General features: G+C 40.4%; 1 protein-coding gene and 1 long non-coding RNA gene across 12 annotated transcripts in view; one reads left to right on the top strand and one right to left on the bottom strand.

Moving 5' to 3' along the window:
- PALM2AKAP2 (PALM2 and AKAP2 fusion) overlaps positions 1 to 20,982 on the bottom strand; it is a 266,259-nt gene that overhangs the window by 23,297 nt on the left and 221,980 nt on the right. The window contains exon 1 of one of the 11 annotated variants that reach the window (XM_068175764.1): positions 15,041 to 15,184. The exons of 8 other annotated variants lie outside the window; for them this stretch is intronic. Coding sequence is in view for 1 of the 3 variants with exons in the window: in XM_068175763.1 (XP_068031864.1) it covers positions 2,060 to 2,080 (21 nt within the window). In the remaining 2 variants the exon portion in view is untranslated. Of the gene's footprint in view, positions 1 to 2,059; positions 2,219 to 12,265; positions 12,291 to 15,040; positions 15,185 to 20,982 lie in introns of those variants that run through there. 2 more of the 11 variants (XM_068175765.1, XM_068175763.1) reach the window with 2 other exon arrangements.
- LOC137464424 (uncharacterized) lies at positions 15,217 to 19,386 on the top strand. The gene is made up of 3 exons (XR_010994230.1): positions 15,217 to 15,302; positions 17,607 to 17,741; positions 18,368 to 19,386. It is a non-coding gene; the product is annotated as an uncharacterized lncRNA (long non-coding RNA).

The following is a 20,982-nucleotide window of genomic DNA, read 5'->3' as shown; positions in this document are numbered from 1 at the left end:
TATTTGAGGTTACAACTTCCCAGCTTGACTTGCTGCTACAAAAATGAGTATGGTGGCACCTAGAGCAGTCTGTGCAAAGTCCAGGACTGATAACCTTCCCCTTTCACACAAACCATGGATATGCAATTATGCTCCCACTAAGATTTGCTTCTAATCTGACAGATCAAAGCCACTAGTGACATTGGTAACTCTGCAGCTACAAAAATGTATCTTGAATGGACAGAAAATCGGTTAATGAAGATGTGCTCTCCTGCGACCAAAACACATCTCCCTGCAGAGCCAAGCCAGAGCCAAAAGACCCTTTGTTCCTGTGCTTCTTGTACCTGCACACCATGGAGCTGGAAATACACCTGACTGTCCCAGAGACTGCCTTCACTAAAGCACGTGTTTCCACCACTGTTCTAATGTGTGAACTACTCCAGTTTACATAATATTTGGATATTTAAGTTCAGTAAGAGAACCACAGGTGCAGTTTTTTTGTTAAAACCTCTTAGCAAGTAAGAGCCCACTCCCTCACCATAGCTGCAATCCATAACTCACAATTAAGGCACATGCATGTAACAGCCTAATCAGGGCATGCACTTGTGATAGCATGTAATTCTGAAAGTGTATGTGTCAATGCAATTAGTGTGGGACATGTAATTACGTAGCAAAACAGACAATTATGAAGTAAAACCTATGAGAAAAGTGCTTCTTACTGGAGGAGCCTTTCTGGTCTAGGGCTTAGAAACTGAGCATGAAAAAGGACTCCCAGCATGGCAGAGGAGCCGGTGAGGATTGCTAGGAGAGGAAAAAAAAAACATTTAAAAGAATCAACCGTTTTATTTCCTCAAAACATTCTGCCAGAATGAGGAGACAACTTTGTGAGGTCGTGGCAATGAAAATTATGCTCCAGACACTCCTGTGAGGAGGAGAGATCAATCTACTGATGAATTACTTGAAGAGAATTGAGATAGCTAAGGACAGAAGCAGATGGCAAAATAAAGCTTTTCAAAACAGTCCAGGCCACAGCACCTGCCCAGGACAACTGACTGTGTGTGGGAAAATGGCACATGTTAGGATGAGCCACCATGGGTGGGAGGAGGTGGGCAGTGGGATACACACAGACCCCCATGCTTCAGCTGTTTGGTGGAAGGAGGTGAGCTTTCCAGGGGACTGCCTTTTCTCCTTGATAAGCCTGCACCAGCAGCTTTGTATTTGCCGCCTACAGGAAGGCTTTTCAAAGCCTGCACCATTACAAAGACCTGTGAATGGGGAAAGGGCTGCATTCAAACCTAATTGTAGTCAGTCATACAACATTCACAGTGATGCTCTTAAACCACTCATCTAGACCCAGATTTTCCAGAAGTTGCTGTTACATTTACACAGTCTCTGAATGTGTGTTCATTTCTGTCTAAGTCAAGATGCAACAGGGCAATTAGTGTCACTTCTACAAAGCTGCTGCACTTTAGTAAACTATAGTTATTAGCAGCTTAGAAAATTATTAGCATATTTTCTCTTTGGCTGTATTCTTCATCTACAAAAGTGTAAGTGTTTGGGCAATCAGGTCTTTTAGAAGGAGTAAAATGTGGGTGTGCTAGCAGCAAGGCCCAACAAACGAGCTGCCAGTGCCTTCCTTTGTTTGATGCAACAAAAAATGCCTACAGAAACAAGTGGGAGGAAATCCTTCTGAGTCAGATAACATTCTTCTGAAGCATCGGTGGCAGTAGTGGGAAGGGAGAGCAAAGGATTGAACAACTAAGAAGTTTCATGGTTTAAGAAAATCTGGAAGTTTCGTCATTGTGGGCTTTTACAATCACTCCAGCCAAGTTCCAAGACAGCTTTTTATGCTGTTGGTCTCCTGGCTTCATTAGTGCTGTAAACCTTCCATTTCTTCGGCTTTCATATGCTTTTGGAGACGCCCTGTACTTTATTTGCTCCTCCTCCCTCTGCTTCAGCAGTGAACCAGCGTTTTGTTCAACCCTTTCCACTCTTCTCTTCAATCTATCAGGCCCACCATACATCAAGCAGTTTCAGTAGTAAAACCTCATTTGCAGATGGTTTACTGGTTAATCCATACCTCCTTGCTGATGCCAGTCATCTTCTCCCTCTTCACCTACTGTCTTGGCTGGCCTGCCTCTCTGATTGTCTTATTTACAATTAAGAAGGAAATAAATGATGAATTTGTTAGGAGATTGACTCTGGCAAACCTTCAAGAGAGCAGCTGCTTTCATTCACCTCACCCTTTTAAAGAGCACAGTCACCACCTGCAGAACAGATGGAGCCAATCTCAAACACTGCCAAGACACAAAAGTCAGCTGAACCTCTGTGGTTCCAGACAGACACCCAGTCCAGAGAGAAAACTCCTAGCTTGCAGAGGTACTGGCCCATGCTTGCTAGTGACAGTAAGCCTTTGCAGAACTCATTTTCTTTAGGACCTGAAGTGTTGCAGTTCATAATGAACCTGAAAAGCTACACTTGTAAAAGGCGATAGCATATATCCCTCACAGCCCATGTTCTCTACCACACAACAGGTGCTCAGACAGGTGCCGCCATCCCAGGTGGGAATGACAGCCCAAACCACTGTGGCAGCTCCTGTCTCACAATGGTTCCTGCACTCCCTCCTTCCCTCAGCAGGGCCTCATGGGGCCGCTGCCACCCCATCTAACTCCAAAAATGTAGTGAACCCCCCTTGACAATGGAGGAAGAAGAGTGTGACAGTGGAAGCCTTTGCACAAAGCCATCTAAAGAAATGGTCAAACATCTGTGTTTTGGAAACTACCTACTAGGGTGAGCTAAGAGAAAGCAGTAGCAGGAAAAAAAAAGTACAAAAAGATCCTAGAAATGGAGGGGGGAAGGGGTGAAGATGATGATGTGGAACTCAAGGAAAGGGTTTCTACTCACATTCCTTACAGAAACTATACATTTTGATTAAAAAACCCCTAATTAAAAAAAAAAAAAAAAAAACAACAAAAAAACCAACAAAACCCAAATCCAAAGTGTTGTCTTCTTACTTTCGTGCAAAAAGGTCTTCCTTTTTCATACAGTATTTTATACTGACACCTAAAGGTTCTTAAACTACTAAGGGAAATGTTGCCCAAAAAAATTGAAGGTTTTCTCTTAATGAAATAAAATTCAAGTTTCAGGGGAAAAAAAAAAAAAAAAAAACAAAACCAAAAACAAACTCAAATCCTGAGTTTGTAAAAAAAAAAATCCTTAAATTTTGAATTTAAGACATGTCAGGCACATGCTGACACTACCTTGAATCGTTCCATTCTCAATCCTACTTGCACCCAAAAAGCAAAACCTGGCCTGTTCCTGTCACAGTGTCTTCAATACAAAGACTGAAACAGTATCTGGTTACTAAAATGTGTTAGTGTTGAGTGTCACAGTGACATTCTCTGCAAGCAGCTCTCTACCCTCTTCTGTGACTTTTCCGAGGCAGCCAGACAGTACAATATTTTCTTTGTGAAATGCTGGTTTATCTCCTAAACACTGCAGAAATCACAAGAGTACATTCAAATGCAACAAAAATCAATGCAACTTCCTATCACCTCCTCCTAAGAACCAGTCAGGGGCTCTTTTGGACTACAGACAGTGATAAGTGATGGGAGGATACAGCGCCAAACAAAGTGCTTACTTGGAGAGCTTGCTGCGTGACTTTTTTAATGTGGTTTTCCTATTTCCTTTTTTCGTGTTTTAGCAAAGAAGTTGTGATTGCATTCATTCAGAAAACATGTGAAAGGCTTTGCAATATTCTTTTCATTCCATCTGAGCCATAGGCTTCAGCTTCCCCATGTGATACAATATAAATCTCTTTTATCAAATAGAACTCCAGTCTTCTTTTGCTGCTGTAATAAATTAAAGAGGGATAAAAATGGCCCAAGATTTATGACTACTTTAATGATAAACATATATTGTGTGACAGCATATTTTAATGATGAATACACACTCACTTGATACTGTATTTTTCCATATGTGCCTCTGTAGCTCCAGATTTTTTTGGTGCCCTCAATAACAAATAGGTGAATTTTTTTCTGGGTATATAAATCAGGATCCAAATTTGTAATAAACCTTACTATTTCCTACTAATTCCAGGGTACAGAAATTGGAGAGGTATTCTGATAGGAATATCAGAATACTGATAGGAAACCAGCTGGTCTTGGTTTTCCACTGACAGGAAACCAGCTGGTCTTGTATGCCAGTTATTTTCTCTTGCTTCCTAAAAACCCAGATCTCATCCCTCCATCAAAAATTTGCAACCCTAATAACTAGATTTCAACCAATGCTACAGCAGCAAGAAAATCAAGTTATCTTCCTTTAATGGACAGCTTGTGCAGCTGTTGCAAAAAAGCAACAATAAAACGCTGAGTTCTTTATACAAAATATTTTAGTTTCTGCAAAGAACTGAAACTGCCAAAGCACCTCTATGGACAAAGTGATTTATACAGAAATTAGTATTTAGAGACAAAAGGCTGCTAACTGCTGAGTGAAAAGAAATAACACCTTTGATTAAGAAAAAACAATGCAGAGATTATTAGAGCATGATGGTTACATAGCTGGTAGTATGGAAAGCAACATATATTCAAGTGGTGTAGATGCAGATACTACTCTGTGTGGGGCTGGTTAGCTTTGCTATGAAAGCTCTCTTCAGTTTTACATAATCAAGATGGAAATCTGAAATTACAGGAAGCTGTGATTATACTCTCATAAAGAGAGTGCAGCACTGTTTGGTACTGACACACTTCACACTCACACCCCATTTTCAATCACCTGCACTGAGGGAGAACCAGGAGCTTGAAGAACCCAAGAGATCAGTAAATTGGCAATGATTTCAGGTACTAGAACCCGCAGTCAAAAGGCCATTTTCCTGTTCTCTGCACTGTTGGCTTATTGTAATGTAGGTCAGCCTGAAAGTGCAACTGAATTAGAGCAGTAAATGTGTGCAAAAGAATGCATTTCATTCAGAAAAATATGGTTTTATCATCACTCTCATCAGTTCAAATCCCACTTCTGATGCTCCTTTCACCTGCAAAATTATTTCTACCTCAAATTAAAATGCACCAGTAGGTATTATTATTTCTCATACTGCTTCACTCAGTTCCCTAGGACAGAAATGACAGCACACTGCGTGCAGGCATGGGAAACAAACCAATGCCACCGAGGGACAGCACTGGACTCAAGGTCAATACAAACCACGTTAGAGTGTTAATCAAGTGCACCACCACAGATGGTTAGTACTTTTTAACTTTGTTACACATTTTTCCTAAGGCTTATTTTTCCATGGCTTGTGTCTAAAATCTGCTTTTGCTGAAACAAGATTTAATTCCAACAGCTGGGATACTTGATTTAAAGAGGCTGTGGTGCTAAGTCACTTAAATTGGTAAATATAATCTTGTGAAGCAGCCTCCAATGCTGCCTAAGGAAGCACAATGGTCTGGTGGAGAAATAAAAAGCATCTCATCCAACTAACACATAAGGAACATGACACAGTTAGAAAACTGTCCACACCTGGCAGGCAATTCAATTCATGGTAAAATCCTTACGGAACAGGAGAATTTCTCCTTTACAACAGAAGGTCACAGATGAGGTCCTGTACCATTGCACTTACAGAGTCCACTTGGCTAGGCTCCCCACTCAGCTGGTGCTGGTGGAGCTGAGCTAAGGGCTTTCCTGTTTAGTAGCACTCTCTCACACTCAACCTCTGGTGTGACATTAAATAAAAGAGGAGAAATCTCAGGTGAATGAGGAAAGAGAAATGTTCAGCTTAACAGAGAGCCTAATACTGATACTGAGTTGAGCAGAACATGACTTCTGAATGTATGCATGAAAAATCCGTTTCACAAAATGCTGCAGTTGAAATCTGCTCTGCACATGTTGAGGATGGAACAATTGCTCTGATAAAGCATGATCTAATCCCAGCGGGAAGGGGAAAGGACGCTAAACTAAGCCTTGCTCTTAATACTCTCCATCTAGATAATGTCAGCATAAGGAATGAGTGACCTTTATGGTCGCTTGCACGAAAAAGAATAGAGACAAGGGCAAATTCCCTTAGTCTTTTCATCAGGGGCACAGGGTTCCTGTTCCATCTAAAGAATGAATCTACAACTCCTATGTAAATGAGAGAGATCGAGAAAAATACTGGCATGTTAATAATTTTGGTGAATAAGAAAGGGACCTCCTGAGGAAGGAATTTGTGTTAGGCAGGGGCAGGAGAAAGGCAGTAAATGGAGACAGAAGGCCATGCAGTTCACTTGCTCTCTGAACAGGTATTATGGTTGCTAGGAAAACCTGCTTTAATAGATAGATGTAAGGAACAGAGATAAACCTGCTTTAAGCAAACAAATAGGCTTTCTGAGATGTATTAGTATTAAAGTCTTCTGAGGATACAGTCTTTTCATCAGCTGATACAGTTCGGTAAATATTTCATAAATGGCAGCCTAACCTGCATTTTCTGAAAAAAGATACATGATCTCTATGCTGGAGCTCTTTGACCACTTACTTTCAAGGGCAATAGAGTAGGAATTGAATGATTTAACTGAAACAACCACCTACAAACCTTTGCCAATGAAGACTAAGATTTTTCACTTTAAATTCTGTTTCACAAGTATTAACAGTTGGATGTAATACTGCTTTTAACTATTTCCTAAAGCCTAATTGATACTTGCTGCACTTCTGAAAGGCATGGCTGTTCAATACCTATTGGAGTTTGACAAGACTACTGCCACAAAGGCTATGCTGGGCTAAAGGAACAAATTATGCTCAGAAAATACGGCCACACATCTGTTTCTCTGACAGCTGAAGAAAGTTACGAATTATTGTTGATGTTTTGTCTTTATCAGTAGGACTTGTTACATCTGCTCTCATCCATTAGATTAAGACCCATCACAGCAAAATCTCCTTAAATGAAGGTATGCCTACATAACTGTGCTTGGTGCAGTGTGTCTCACCCAGTGGTAGCCTCCTCTCCCAGGAGCAGGAAGAACAGGGCAATGTTTATTCACTGCAAGCAGTGACTCTTGGGAAGGTTACAGTCTGAGGTCTCAACCAGCCAGCAGGATTAAGCACTCTACGGACTGCTTTCTTCCCCGTTTTTCAAGGAAATGGAATTATTTTAAAGCTAGAGACCTCTAAAATGCTCTATTGAGAGAGAGCATGTAGTGGCTTAAAAAGGTCCCTATTTAGAATTAGCTCTATCCAAAATGTATTTTAGGCTGCTACCTCCAGACTCAGGCAAAAGCCCGTAACTGGAACATTATAAAAAGAAAACTGGAAGGACATGAAAAAAGAGGATACCTAGCCTAGTACTAGTACTCAAAAATCACATTATGTAAGCGAAGAGGGGGGAAATATGATGGTGGTCCAAGGATGTAACTCAAGTCTCTGCCATTAGCTGTGTTATACACACAACTGGGAAGAGAAGCCACTTCCTACAAGAGTGCCCACTGTCCATCAGGGAGCTACCACAGAAAAATGCTCTCACTCCCTCTCCCTTTTTCCAGAAACAGATCATGAAGAAAGCAGCATTTGGAGACTTAAGCTGAATATCTTATACAAGAGCCAAAACCCTGTAACTCTGGTGGAGTGCAATTCGCAGGGTTCTCCCTCTAAGGGTGTGTATGTAATTTAATTTCCTGGACAGTGCACATAGAAAAAACCCACTTCAGAGATATACATCAACAAAATGAAACTTGTTATCATTAAATGATGAATCCAATACAGCCAGGATGTTGGACTTTGACATACCATTTCAGTGGACTTTGACACACCATTTTAACAAATATCCAGCAAATAAGTAATATTTAACAGGAAGTCAGACTACAGACTCTACGAAACAGTTTTGCTAGTGAGAGGCCAAATGTGTATCGTCTGTAAGGAGGAGGATGTTGCTAAATTCTCCACATGCCATTGCTGTCCCTAGGCTATAAATATGACATACCATGCGAGTTTGGGGTTGTGAACAGTTAGCAACTTAATCTATGCTTTGCTCATAACAAAAACTACGCACTTCAGTCATCTCACTATTTCCTGCAGGAGAGTATTTCATTGAAAGCACTGAAAGTGAGGCTTGCATAGGTTGTTTTTTTTTTTTTAATTCCTTATTTGGGGAAGGTAGTTGAGAAATCCCTGGGACATCTCCTTTCAGCACCTACCAGTTCCTGTGCCTCTGCCCCTGTTTCCCTCCCCTCTTCCAAGCAACAACTCATTATTTCTTCTTTTCCTGCTGAAAAGGACCCAATTAAAATTACCTACAGCACATCTGGACTACATTAGGATATTATTTTATTAAGGCATTCATTGCTTTCTCTTTGGGCACGTGGAGAATTAAGATAATGGTGGAGGAAAATATTAACTCTACTGGCTATTCCGGCTCAAACTGCTCTGCTTTAAAATTCCTTCAGATTGCCCAGTGCCTCAGTTGTGGGTTCTTTTTTACTTAATAACAGAAAATTAAAATAAACAGTGCTTAATTCGTTTAATGTTAGCAAGATCACCAATGAAACTGTTATATTAAGAGTTGCTGTATTTCTCAGACAATTTGCTATTTCATAGGAAATGCTTGCTTGGAGCTATTTTAAACAGTCATAAAAAGGCTTGGCATTAAACAGCAAGCAGCACCTCGCATTTCTGTAGAAACACAAGTTTGACACATTCCAGATCAAATTACTTTAGAGGGGGGAAAGACCAGACCTTCTCAAAAGGGTATTGTTTACTAGCATATCACACAAGCTTGGTTTTCAGTATTTGAACCAACTCCATGAGACTTCAGCTATTAGGAGTCTGTCTACCTAAAAGCCAAAGCATAGGCTAGCAGGAGACAGCAAGTCATCTTGGCCTCCAGATTCTTTCTCGTAAAATACCCTTCTTCATTTTTCAGGAGTTAAAGAATGTGCTATCCTCTGTGCATGCACAGAGGTATCAACTAAGTGCCACAGCATGCATCAAATGCCATAAACCCCAGGAATACTGTTGCTGCTAAATGTGACTGCTCACAGTACTATATTTAATTTCCTCCAGTGTTAAACAACTAAAAGATGAAGCTGCACAGACACCCTGAAAGCATCTTCATGAACTGAAATTTTCTTTAGTGTCAAGAAGGGTAACACATTCAACTAGTGAGAAACATACCCCTTCAGAGCAACTAAAAGCTGACGCCAGAAAACTTTGCAAGTGCTGCAAGAATATAGACACTGAATGTGCTGGGTGGTTCTCCTAGTTATCACATGCACGGGATATACAAAAGTATATTTTCTCCTTAGAAACAATATCCTCCTGTATTATGTCTAGTAGAAAGTTGTAGATTTCACTACTGCTCACATCGAACAAACCAGCCACAATTCAAAGAATTCAACAAGTATCACTTGGAAAATGGTATTTTAAATAATCCTCCCAATATAGAAAGATAAAGATTAAATGTGATAAATAATGTGTGGCATGTCAGAAACCTTAGCTTGCCCTTTCTCTCTATTTCTGTAAACTCTGAAGCAAACTCCAAACATGTTGTTTTCCATAAAGGCCTTAGCTTTTTTTGGCTTGTTAAATCAAATTCCTTCCCTAGCTCATTACAGTACTGTGATGTCACAGGCTAAGGGAGACCTGGTTTAAAAAAAAAAAAAAAGCCCATAACCTCAGTCCATTCACACAAAGAGTCTCTATACAAGGAAAATGCCAGTTCACACTACTTAGAAAGAGCATGACTTCACTTAACCTGTAAGGGAGCCACTGCCTTAGAGATACTTTCAAAAGCACCATGCTGGCAAGAGACCTGTTTTCAGGTAGCATAAGCAGGAGTTTACTGTTATAGTTTTTTTTGTGGGTAGGTCTTCTTGTTTTGGTTTTTCATTTGTTTGTTTGTTTTTGTTTTGGTTTGGTTTTTGGTCGTTTTAGTTAGCTGAAATTTTTTTTTTTGGTTGTTGGTTTTTGATTTGGTGGTTGTTTTTTGTTTGTTTTTCTTTTTTTCTTTTTCTATTTTTTTTTTAATTTGGATGTTTTGGTTGGGGTTTTCTTTGGTGGGAGGTGGGAGGCTGGAAGGGGGCTGGCAGGGAGAGCCACAACTCAGCAATACAGCATGGCTGGCTTAGTACTAAGAAAAAGCAATTGCATGAAGAGCTGCTGTGAAAGACACAAGCTCCAAGCAGTAATTAGCAGTAATTTTTACCTACCACGAAACAAAAAAAGGCTTGACTATATTCTTTCCAGAGGAGAGGCTGAAATATTAATGGAAGCACTTAGGCCACCTTTGGTAAGCTGTTTCAGAAGACTCAGGTGAGGGCAGGGGTGCACAGCTTGTATGGAAAGTACCAGCCACATGGAAAAGAACTGGATACAAGGAGTGTAAAAACATCCTCAAAACACAAACAAATAAAAGAAAACCCCACCCAAATTTAGAAGGGTGATGGAGAAAATAGGCAGCACTTTTTGAACAGCACCATACCTGTTCATTACAGCTGCCTGTGGGCTAGTGACATTTGAGAACCCTTGGATTAAGTTTCCTGGAAGCTTGATAGTTTAAGGTAAAAACATGAGCTGTGCTGACCAGACATCCCCTACAAAGGCCCTCTGGACTTTGGGTTAAAACGGCTTGAATTTAGGGTCACACATGATGCTAAAATTGACATAGCTCGAGCAAATTTTCCTCACTTGAGGAGTTACATAATATATTGACTTGCTTTCTTACTGCTAGGGCATCAGCAAAGGGAAGGCACAGCCATTCTTTACCAACAATGATGAAAGTGACATTTTTGACAGGAGAACCCTTGAAGGCAGTGGTAGCTCACTTCACTAGATGCTCCACGACCTGCCTGAGCCACATTAAATGAGGCATGTCAAGCCTCTACATTTTTTAAATGGGTAGTAAGAAACTCTTTGTCACCTGTTGAGTAAGTCTATGAAAAGAGAATGTAAATAAAGTTCTCACCAGAAAAAGGAAAAAAAAAATTAAAAAGGCACTCAACATCCTTGTCCTAAGTTAACAGTGGCTTTGGTGAGCCTAAAGTGACAGGAAATACCATGTGTCTTCATGTAACACTTCCCATACTGTCTGCACAGTAGAAGGACAGATATTTTAATACAGTTACAGATTTTACAGTGTTAGCTATTTTATTCCCTTGGATCATCCCAGAATTTTACACTATGAAGAGGGCTAAGTGTCCCACAGAGAAATAAAATACTCTATTTAAATAAAGTGCCAACAGATTTAAAATGCAATTTCTGTAGCTGATTACTGATTAAAGACAAAGTTTAGGTAACCTTGCCTCATTTGTGGTCACTGAAGGAACAGAAGGTCACACGATATTTATCTTCTGTACTCTCCCTGACACCAGGTGTCTAAAGCCCCACATGCCTGGGAGGTCACTGGAGGACAGAGATGTAATTGGAGCACTACCCAGGTGTGCAGAAGGATGGAGCTCAAGACCCTTGTTTGACAGAGACTCATGGGAATTGTCCATCTGACATGCAAATGCTCAGTTTTCACTGAACCCTAAAGGAGTTGCTCTGTGTAATTTTTCTTTTTTTTTTTTTTTTTTTTTTTTTTAATGACCTGTTTCTCATAACAATTAGTTTTGGAAAATATACTAGTATATTGCAAGAATGAATGGGCTAATTAAAATGATGTGTGCTCAGTACAGCAGCGTAGCTTAGTAGCAAAGCAGCAGATACAACCTGCTAGACCCTTTTCTGCTATACCTGGCCTCAGATAAACCAACAAGCTTTTTCCCCTGAGGAACTCAGACTCACCACTGCCATCAACTTAAAGTAAGTCGAGGTTTTTATTATTATTAGTTGGTTTTTTTTCCCCTTAAAGCATCAGTCCCACCCCAAAAAACCCAAAGTTTATTAAAAAAAAAAATTGTAGTGCTCTTGGCTGAAACAAAAAATTTAAACAGAAACTTGAAACATCTGAATGATCAAGAAACAAATAAAAATAAATAAATCTAACTCAAAGTGGTCCAAGAATACTTAAAAATTATTCCTTTTAACGTCAGAATGATTCCTTTTAACTTCCTGAAGTGCAAAGACTCTTGACACATCTGAATTTTTAACTAACTCTTCTGCATGACTATAAGCAGTACGCCTCTGGGTCCCTTACATCATGCCATACTGAAATGAAGTAAATCTACAAAGATTATAATGTTTTTCTTTCATAAAGAGTCTGTAATAATATCAGAGATCCACTGAACAATCAGCAACTATTATCTCTAGAGACACCAAGGGCAAGATTACAAAAGACAGAGTGCTGGCCTCAGTATCTGGGAAAAAAGGGACCCTTTACAAAGTGATTTACCTGCTTCAGACCCTAATCTTCCAAATTTGCAGCACAAATGCACATTATATCCAAGGATTCTGGGTTTCATGTCTAAATTTGTGTGTAAGCAATGTTAGTGTAAGCAGGCAACTCCTATTTTTTTCCTGCAGATCTGAGGATTCTCAGGTCTGCAGCATACGGAATGCTGGTGCTGAATGGCCACAAGACTGCTCTGTCCATGCCAAGAGGCCACCTGTAAAGGCAGATGAGGTGTGTAAAGCAAGATCTCAACCAGGCAAAAAAAATTATGTAGGTGGCAGCATGTTCTGCCAGGGCCTTCACTTTGGGAAACTTCTTTGGTCTGAAACAGTCCTCCTTTCAGAACACTCACAATACATGATGAGGCACTGAATGTAGGGCACAGCCTATGCTATGTTCCTGGGAGAGGCCATCCCAGATTTCAGCAGGAGTTTTCAACTTATGGTTTTGGTTCAACACAAATTCTTTAAAAATGTGGCAGAACCAGTGATCTGCAGTGTTATATCTCCTGATTAAATTGTAACAAAATTACAGCATTCACAATCCCTTTCAGCTTCCTCAGGCCACAGATGCTTATAAGCCCTGACACCTTCCCACATTGGAGGTTAACTGCATGACTTCAACCACAGGGTCATTGCTACAATCTTGTAAACAGCTAATTCTGCTCTTTTAACATATAGGAAAAGGGAAAAAATGAAAAAGGGGGGGGGGGGGGGGGAAAGGGGGGAAAGAAAAAAAAAAAAAGTGTTCCTCTTTATGTAAAGTATACACAAGCTTAACATAAACCAAACAAATCCTCTTGTGCATCCCTTTCCTGTTCAGGGAGTAAATACCCTACCTGACTTTCTGGGTCTGTTGGACTAGCATAGCATCCTTACATTACTATTAAATATAAGATGTGCAATTGCAGAAGAAAAAAACAAGTATTAGAACTCTTCCCTTACGTCCTTCTGTATCAACAGTCTTTTCATGATGCACACCTCACTGGAGGAAGTGTTATTCCTCTTCCCTGTGTGACAGCAAAGCTGCCTGTGTGTGACGAAAGGTCTAATGGGCCCAGAGCCACCATATCTGCACATTATTTTTAAACTATAATCTCCACAGACATCTCTCTCTGGGACTGTAAAATGAAGAGTGCCTCAGAAGGCTGTTTGCTTGAAGCAAAACTGGTGCTTAAGCCTACAACTGCTAGAGGTCACTAAACATTTTAAGGATCTCCTTCTGATTTTTAATACCTCCTCTAGAAATTTAAGCTTACCAAACTAGTGGAGGGTTAATTACGGGTGGTGAAAATCTGAGGGCATCCTGTGCAAGGGACCAGAGTAAAACACCAAAGATACAGGGCATATGGTAAAGCTTTTAATGCCAGCCTGTCACTTGCTGGTTCGGTGCTTTTTCACTTTTAAGTGAATTGCTCCATTGCCCAGACTTCTCTCCAAGTAAAGCATTTCTGACCTCACTGCATGGTTCTAGCAGGATGAAGAGGGGAGGCACCCCATGAGAGGGGAGGCAGTTCTCTGAGCAGGTGCCCAGCCACCTGTGAAGCCAGTCTGAGCATGCTTGCTCACAAGCTAATTTTCAATTTTTGGCAGAGACAGCTCATAGAAGCAAGGGAAGGCAGTTTGACAGAATTCCTTTTTGCAACAAAAACTTTTTAAAAATAAATAGTTTTCTTGGATATTTCCTCATGTTTAAGGGGCTGTTTGAAAACAAGCAAAGAATTTACAAAGATTACAAAGAATTTAATCTGTTGAACAATCTTAATTGTTCTTCCTCCTCCTTCCAAGGAAATTGCACACTTTAAACCCAAAGGCCAGTTTTATTTATTTTGTGAGTACAAATTGGCTCTGTCAGTTCAATTTCCCGTGGTGCTATAACCAGGCCTTCTGTTCTTACAAAGAACAACAGTATGAGACAACCAGTATGAGACAGAAATAAAACCAGTTTCAGAGATAGATGGTACGGACAACATGCTCACACCTCAGACCTCTCCTTTCCAGAGAGTACCCCCCACCCGAAACTCACATTTTAGACAAAGTCTTCAGTGCTGCTGTAGCAGCAGGAGAATAACTGCTCAGCATGAATTACCCAAGGATGACCACCAAAATAAATTCCAATAGGAAATTGTCACATTAAACCTTGATGGGGGAGCAGAGGGCTCTTACATTTCACTAGTGCTTTGCATTTTGCAGTGAGGAGGTGCAATGCAGTTGCTTTTCGCTGCCCACTTTCACAGGGGAAGGGGTCCAGTGCCAGGCTCTGGTGCTGCTTACTGTCAGGGCCGTCCGTGTCTTATGACAGAAAATGACTACAGCTTCTTTGGGGAAAAAATGCCTCCAGCATGTACTTGTACTTAGATGGATGTCTACTCACACTGGCTGCTGTGATAAGTAACCTAAGTAGGAAAACTTTAACCCTGGTGAAAACCCTTTGGGTTTGTGTTCAACCCAACCCAAAGAATACCTGAAGGCCCTCTCTTGATGCTATTTTAATTAAAATTAATTTCTAATGCTAGAACTGGTTTTCATTCATATTTCCATATTGAATAGGTAAAACTTAAATAAGTGGCACATGGCATGTTTACTACCCCAGCACAGCAAATGTAAAATACCTTGTCAAAATTACTAGGGATGGAGCAATAAATGCCAATCAGCTGAGAATGCCATGAAAAGATGAGGGCAGGAAAAACAAGTAAGAAAGGTCATACAGAATCCCCCTTCCTCCTTTTCCTCAGATACTGACAGTTAATATTTAAGGAGCTATTCATCTCCTTACCTGCTCTAACACACAAACAAGGAATGTGAAATGAAAAATTACTTAGGTTTGCTGCAAGCCACTTAGAGGGGGAAATACTTCCTTTTGTCTCTTCACCACTTTTTCAGTACCTCTCAAAAACACTGTCTTACCCACACACTTGTGGGTACTGAGGTGAGTGAAAACTCCTGTGACATCACGTGTGACCACTGCCAGCACCCAGTGTGATTCCATGTAGCCATGTACCACACTCACTTCACAGTAAACTCTTCACTCTTCTGAGGTTTAAAAGTCTAAAGCTTACTTAAACATCTCTTACTGGAGGGGTATGCAAGCAGATGAGTGCCTCCTTAGTCTTCAAGGTGAGGTAACCCAAGCTGGCCTGACCTACACTCACAGTAGGAGTAGGAAGCTGGTCTGTGCTTCTAAATTATCTTTAACTGCTCCATGCTCCATGTGGGGACACAAAAGAGTAACTGAGCAGCCCTCTATCAGCTGCCTGATGGCAATGGTCCTGTGCAGGCTCTTGCGTCTCCCTAAACACAAGGTAATTTGAAGAAGCTTCCTCTGGAATGATTTTAAATGTTGCTAGCACTTCAGATGACCTGTCATCCTGCATGTTTAGGCTGTTTCTCAGGCAAACACAAAAGACAAGAAAAACACCCAAAAACAAACTAGTCCACAACCACCCCAGTTAAAACAAGCAATTTATTGTGGTAGCAAGGAACCTGTGCACAGTGTTTGTTTTGATTTGTTTAGATAAGGTAGCTGGAAACAAAGATCCTCAGGAATTTTGAAAAAGCAGATAGAAAAATGTTTTAAAACAGAACAAAGTGTTTAGATAACTCCCAGACTCCCAGTCTTGCAGGCTGGAGTTATGCTTGTTAATTTGTATTAATTCAGACAAAATCTAAAGCTTTTTAACTCTGGTGCCGTCTTGCAAAGTTACATGTCCTGCACTGGCAAAACACAGAGGAATGTTCAGAGTTATGGGAAGCATAATTTCTTTAGTGTAGTCAAACCTTCTCACATATGGTGTTCTTCCAGATGCAGAGCTGCAGAGCTTTGAATAGACACAGTACTTTAATTAAACACATAGATAGAAAATTAGAACAGAGAGGTCTCAATAGTCTAGAAAAAAACCAAACATTTATTTGCAACATCAGCATCCACTGCTATCTGCCATCTAACTAAAGGAGACCATTAAGAAGCACAGGACAGCTTATCAACATAAATTGATTATGACCAGTCTATTAGCAAACCAAGATTAACACTACAAAATGTCAAACATCCCCAAGCTTAGAAAAGATGTGTGTATTTCAATTTGCATTTAATGTATCTTTTGCTGTAATTACTCAGCTGTTATTTCTTCTACACTTAATATTGGCAAATTGGTCAAAACTTTGTTCTATAACAATTCATTGGTTTCATTAATAAGGTAGCTGTTTTTTTTTATTCTTAATAGGGTAGCTGTCTTTATGCCACAACAACAGCAATAAAATTACTTTATGTCAGGGAAAAGATTCTCCAGATTTTTTCCCCTGATTTCCTCCCTCTCGCCCCAAATCTTGAACCTCCTGCCCTTCGCCTTTATCCAGCACTAGCAGAGTATTCAGAGGGAATCCTGCACGGCACCATGATGATGCTGACTTGCCAGATGATGTTAAATTTCTCCTGTGACAGGCAGCAACTTCTGAGGCTAAACTCCGCCTTTGCATTTTCCTTGAAGAACTGCTGAACACAGCTTAGGAGGTGCAGGCAGGCCATTTATGGCCTAAAAACACAGCTTAAGCTCATTTCATAAAAACCTTAAAGAAATCCATATTCTTGCTTTCCTATGACATCAGAAGGATGTGGGAAAGGCAAACACAAGGAAGATGTCTACTGGTCACAGCTTAAGTCTTAGAGATACATCTATCGCCAACACAGAATTATGCCATCCAGCAGGACTTCACACAAAGATAAGAACTGTGATGCTTAATCAAATGAGCAACAACATTTCAGGAAATGTTAAGGCATCTTTAACTACAAGAGAAACACAAGCATGCATTCCCCGATAACAGTTGTTTTCTAGCATTTAGAGGCAATTACTTAAATTTTTCTAGCAGTGTGTTACTGATAAGCTTGTGTCAAGGAACTGGCTTATGTTCCAAGTCACTATAAATTTCTTCTAATGCTCCCTGCTATAAAACTAGGCTTCATTGAATTGATGGCGATGTGCAAAGAAGTGTAGATGCAACTGCAACGTAATATCCTACATCAATTCAGAATTAAAACTTGGCTCATTCTTCAAGTAAGTAACTGAAGAATTAATAATAATTAATTTCTCTCTCAGCAAGTGAAATGCCATACAACAACATGAATTCCCCTGAAATTCAGGATCCCCCTGAAATTTCAGTGCTTTCTGAGACACGAGATTCAACTATAAAGCTAAACAGGAGAGAACAGGAATGAGCTTGCTGACAGTAAACGCACGGAAACAAGCAACATATCCCACTATAAGCATATTCCTCCTGATGCAATAATATTTTCTTATTTAAAAAATGCTAGGTTGGAAACATCTGAACTGTCTGTCACATTTTAGAAGGGGAGGTGAAGAAGAATGTTGAAGGAGATTTACCATAGTGAGGCAAAAAGCCCTCTTAAATACAGGACATTCTCAAGAAGCACAACTTGTCCTAGGACAAGGCAGATGCTCATGTTCACAAACATGGAAGAAAAGGTGAGGCACTCTGAAAGTCAACACATGTACATACAGGTTTGTACATACCTGATCTTGAAGTCTGTCTGAGACTGTGAAACTCATGGGCACTTTAAAGGAAATGGACTTTAAAAACAGGAAAAATTTACATCAGAACAAAAGATGTATAATACCACAACCTTGTTAAAGAGAGGGCTACAGATCTTTTACTTGTGTGATAACTGATCAATTCATAGGGTATGTGGAAGAGCCTATTTTTATTTATAAGAATGTTACATGATTTCTTAATGAAACGATTTTCATTTTTTTAAAATTATCCTCCAGCAAATTTATTTCTCCTCATTTAAGAACTGATGGCAAAGAGCTCTCTGTAAATCTATATTCTTGTGTGAAATAGAGAGCTTTTAGGATGGTTGCTGATAGCCTACTGGGCAGTGTTGCCATATTTGTCAGTTTCTTGTCATTAGAGATTCAACATATGAATTAGGCACTGTGCATAGACAGTGCAAACTGTTAAGTACTGACAGACCTCAAATCTTACTATACAAATGCTGTGCTATTGGTTGATAGTTTACTAATCTCAGAATTTCTGGGGCAACTGTTTATCTCCTTTTTCTTTTTTTTTTCTTTTTTTTTCTTTTTAACAGAGTCCATTTTCTTTCACACTAAGACTTGCCTGCATCTTTTGCTAAGAATAAAGGACACTGCAACAGCTCTAAATATACTGTGAACATGTCTTGTGTACACACATTATGAAGCTCTCCATATATTGCTAATGCTCATTACCTCTGCTTGCAAGACTCTAGCAAATGCAATTGTGGCAGTCTACACTGCTTGAAGCAGCAGATGAGAAGACATACAGTGGCTCCCTGGGTGCTGGAGCCCACCCTCCAAATGCTTTGCCCCACCTGTGTGGGGCATGAGCACGGGTGCACTGCTGTAAGCTACACCTTCAAGTCAGATTAATGAAGAGGTTCACCACTTGCCAACTGTGTGGCAGACCCTGAGACAAAAATCAGTGACACGAGGCCTCCCATCATTTCTGCCACTTAAGAGGAGCTTCCTCTTGGCCAGCCTTGAGTACCACAGGTGCTCCATGGGGCACATCTGCCAGAGGCCTTCATTGCTCCATCACTGCCGAGAGACAAACTTCAGCTGCTGCCTCTTGGAGACTAGAGAACTTGGAACTGATTACCTATGTTAACTTGTGTGTCTGAAATTTCTCTTTTCCGAGTTTTTTCCCAGAATGTTTTCTCTTCCTTCTGTTGATCATTGAGTTTCTTCAAGCTTTCTCTTCAGTGCCAGCTGTTCCTCTTCTTCCTCTGGCTTCTTCTAACCACCACCTACTTGCATCTTGAAAAAGGTCGTGCTAAGCACATCAAGCAACATTCCTTCCACGTAGCATCTTGTAATAGCAACATCCTGTGGTTTGAGCCCATTCACCCTGCCTCTGTCCAAGATCACTTCCACTGAGGTTCTGTGTATGGATCCCCTTGGAAGATAATGCTGAAACACAGCTCATCAACTGCCCAGCACTCCTCCTGCCTGGCTTTTTCCAGGCATTTACAGATCTGCCTCTCACTCTAGCCAAACATCAGCACTGAGGCATTTGTTTTTAATTCCCTCCTATTACAATAACAGCAACAATAAAATCAACCCATAATGATTTCCTGGGCTCAAGTCAACTGCTCAGCAAATTAGGGCTTTAACAATGACAAGAATGCAGGGTTTTGGAAAGTAATTGCAAATGTTGTTGTTCTAGCCTGTGTCCCCTGTCGACAGCTGTCTGTAGGAGCAGTGAGAGGCTCTCTGCTGCAGCATACACTTGGGAATTGCAGTAATCAAACCTGCATGTAGAACGAACTCATCCCTTCCTTTTTCTGGCATACACTGTATGTATGTATGTATGTATGTATGTATCTATCTATCTATCTATCTATTATCTATCTATCTATCTATCTATTTCCACATGTCAAAGGGGAAACAGACAGGAAGCAGTTCCCACTGTGGTAACTCTGCGGGACCAGAGGATGACTTTACACTGAGCTTTATGCACATAAATATATGCACATAACAATATATGCTATCTCATGGCAAATTCTAAGCCAAGGAAAGGCTGCCCAGCTCAAAGTGTCTGCCCAACCTATACTCCTGTATGAAAAACTGCACAGAGGCAGCTGGAGAAACATGGGATGGTACTGCAATTTCATATATTAAAATATGCAATCTGGAAAGTACAGGCAAGATGAAATCCATAAAGCCATTCTGATATTCTTTTACCGGGATGATGGGCAGAACAACACCTTGAATATTTCTAGTCCCACCATACAAATACCTTTAACCACACTGTGTTAACCGCACCTATGTGTTTCAAAACGTCCCAGGAAATTACCTTAATTTCACAGAGTATTCTCAATCAGTATTTTAAAAAATATTTTCTGTAGCATATCACCCTTCTAGTCCATTTTACAAAACCATGGACATTCAGCCATTAAGGCAGTCATCATAGTGGGACAACCTAAAACTGGGGAAGTACTTGAAAAAATAACAAGCATTAAGCAGCACATCAAATATTTGACTCACAGCAAGACTTGTGAATTAGCTGCCAGGGCATTAATGCCTTAGTGTGACACTGTACCCACGATGCTGTAAAGGCTCTGAGATTTTACCTGGGACCTGCTGCTGAATTCTGTGACAACAACTCCTCTCCCTCCAGTGCAGTTGTCCTTTGCTGCAATATATGGCATAAACTGGTCCAAAATGTCATGTCACACAAAACTCTAACATGGTTCAGGAGGAAAGGCAGAGCAGCTTCAAACTCTGGGAGGAAGAGCTGGATTACTACTCTGTGAATTACTTGTGAAGCATTACCATCTGAAAGGTAGCCACCAACAGGGAAAACCATGTGACTCCTCCTGTTATAAGATTGTTACTCTAAAACGAAATTCTGACAAATTTGTCCATTTGTTCCCCCTCACAGACAACCGTTCTTCACACAACCATAGGGAGGGCAAGGATGCCTTGTCAGTAAAAAACAGCGTGGGACTTGTGAGAAATTTCGTATGATAGCTGTCCTTTATCCACCAAACTAAACACTCACACTGCAGTGAGTCTTTTCTTTGGGTTTTGGTCATTCTTCCATCCACTGCTTAACAGAAAGCCTTAGAAAAGGGCAACAGTGTAACGATGGAGTACCCCAAGGACACCATCTGCTTTTCCAGGATCACAGCATTAGACCATGTATCAGCTTCGCTTTTATTAG

Source organism: Anomalospiza imberbis, chromosome Z (genome assembly GCF_031753505.1).
Source record: "Anomalospiza imberbis isolate Cuckoo-Finch-1a 21T00152 chromosome Z, ASM3175350v1, whole genome shotgun sequence".
Lineage (NCBI taxonomy): Eukaryota > Metazoa > Chordata > Aves > Passeriformes > Viduidae > Anomalospiza > Anomalospiza imberbis.
This window is presented reverse-complemented; position numbering and strand designations above follow the sequence as displayed.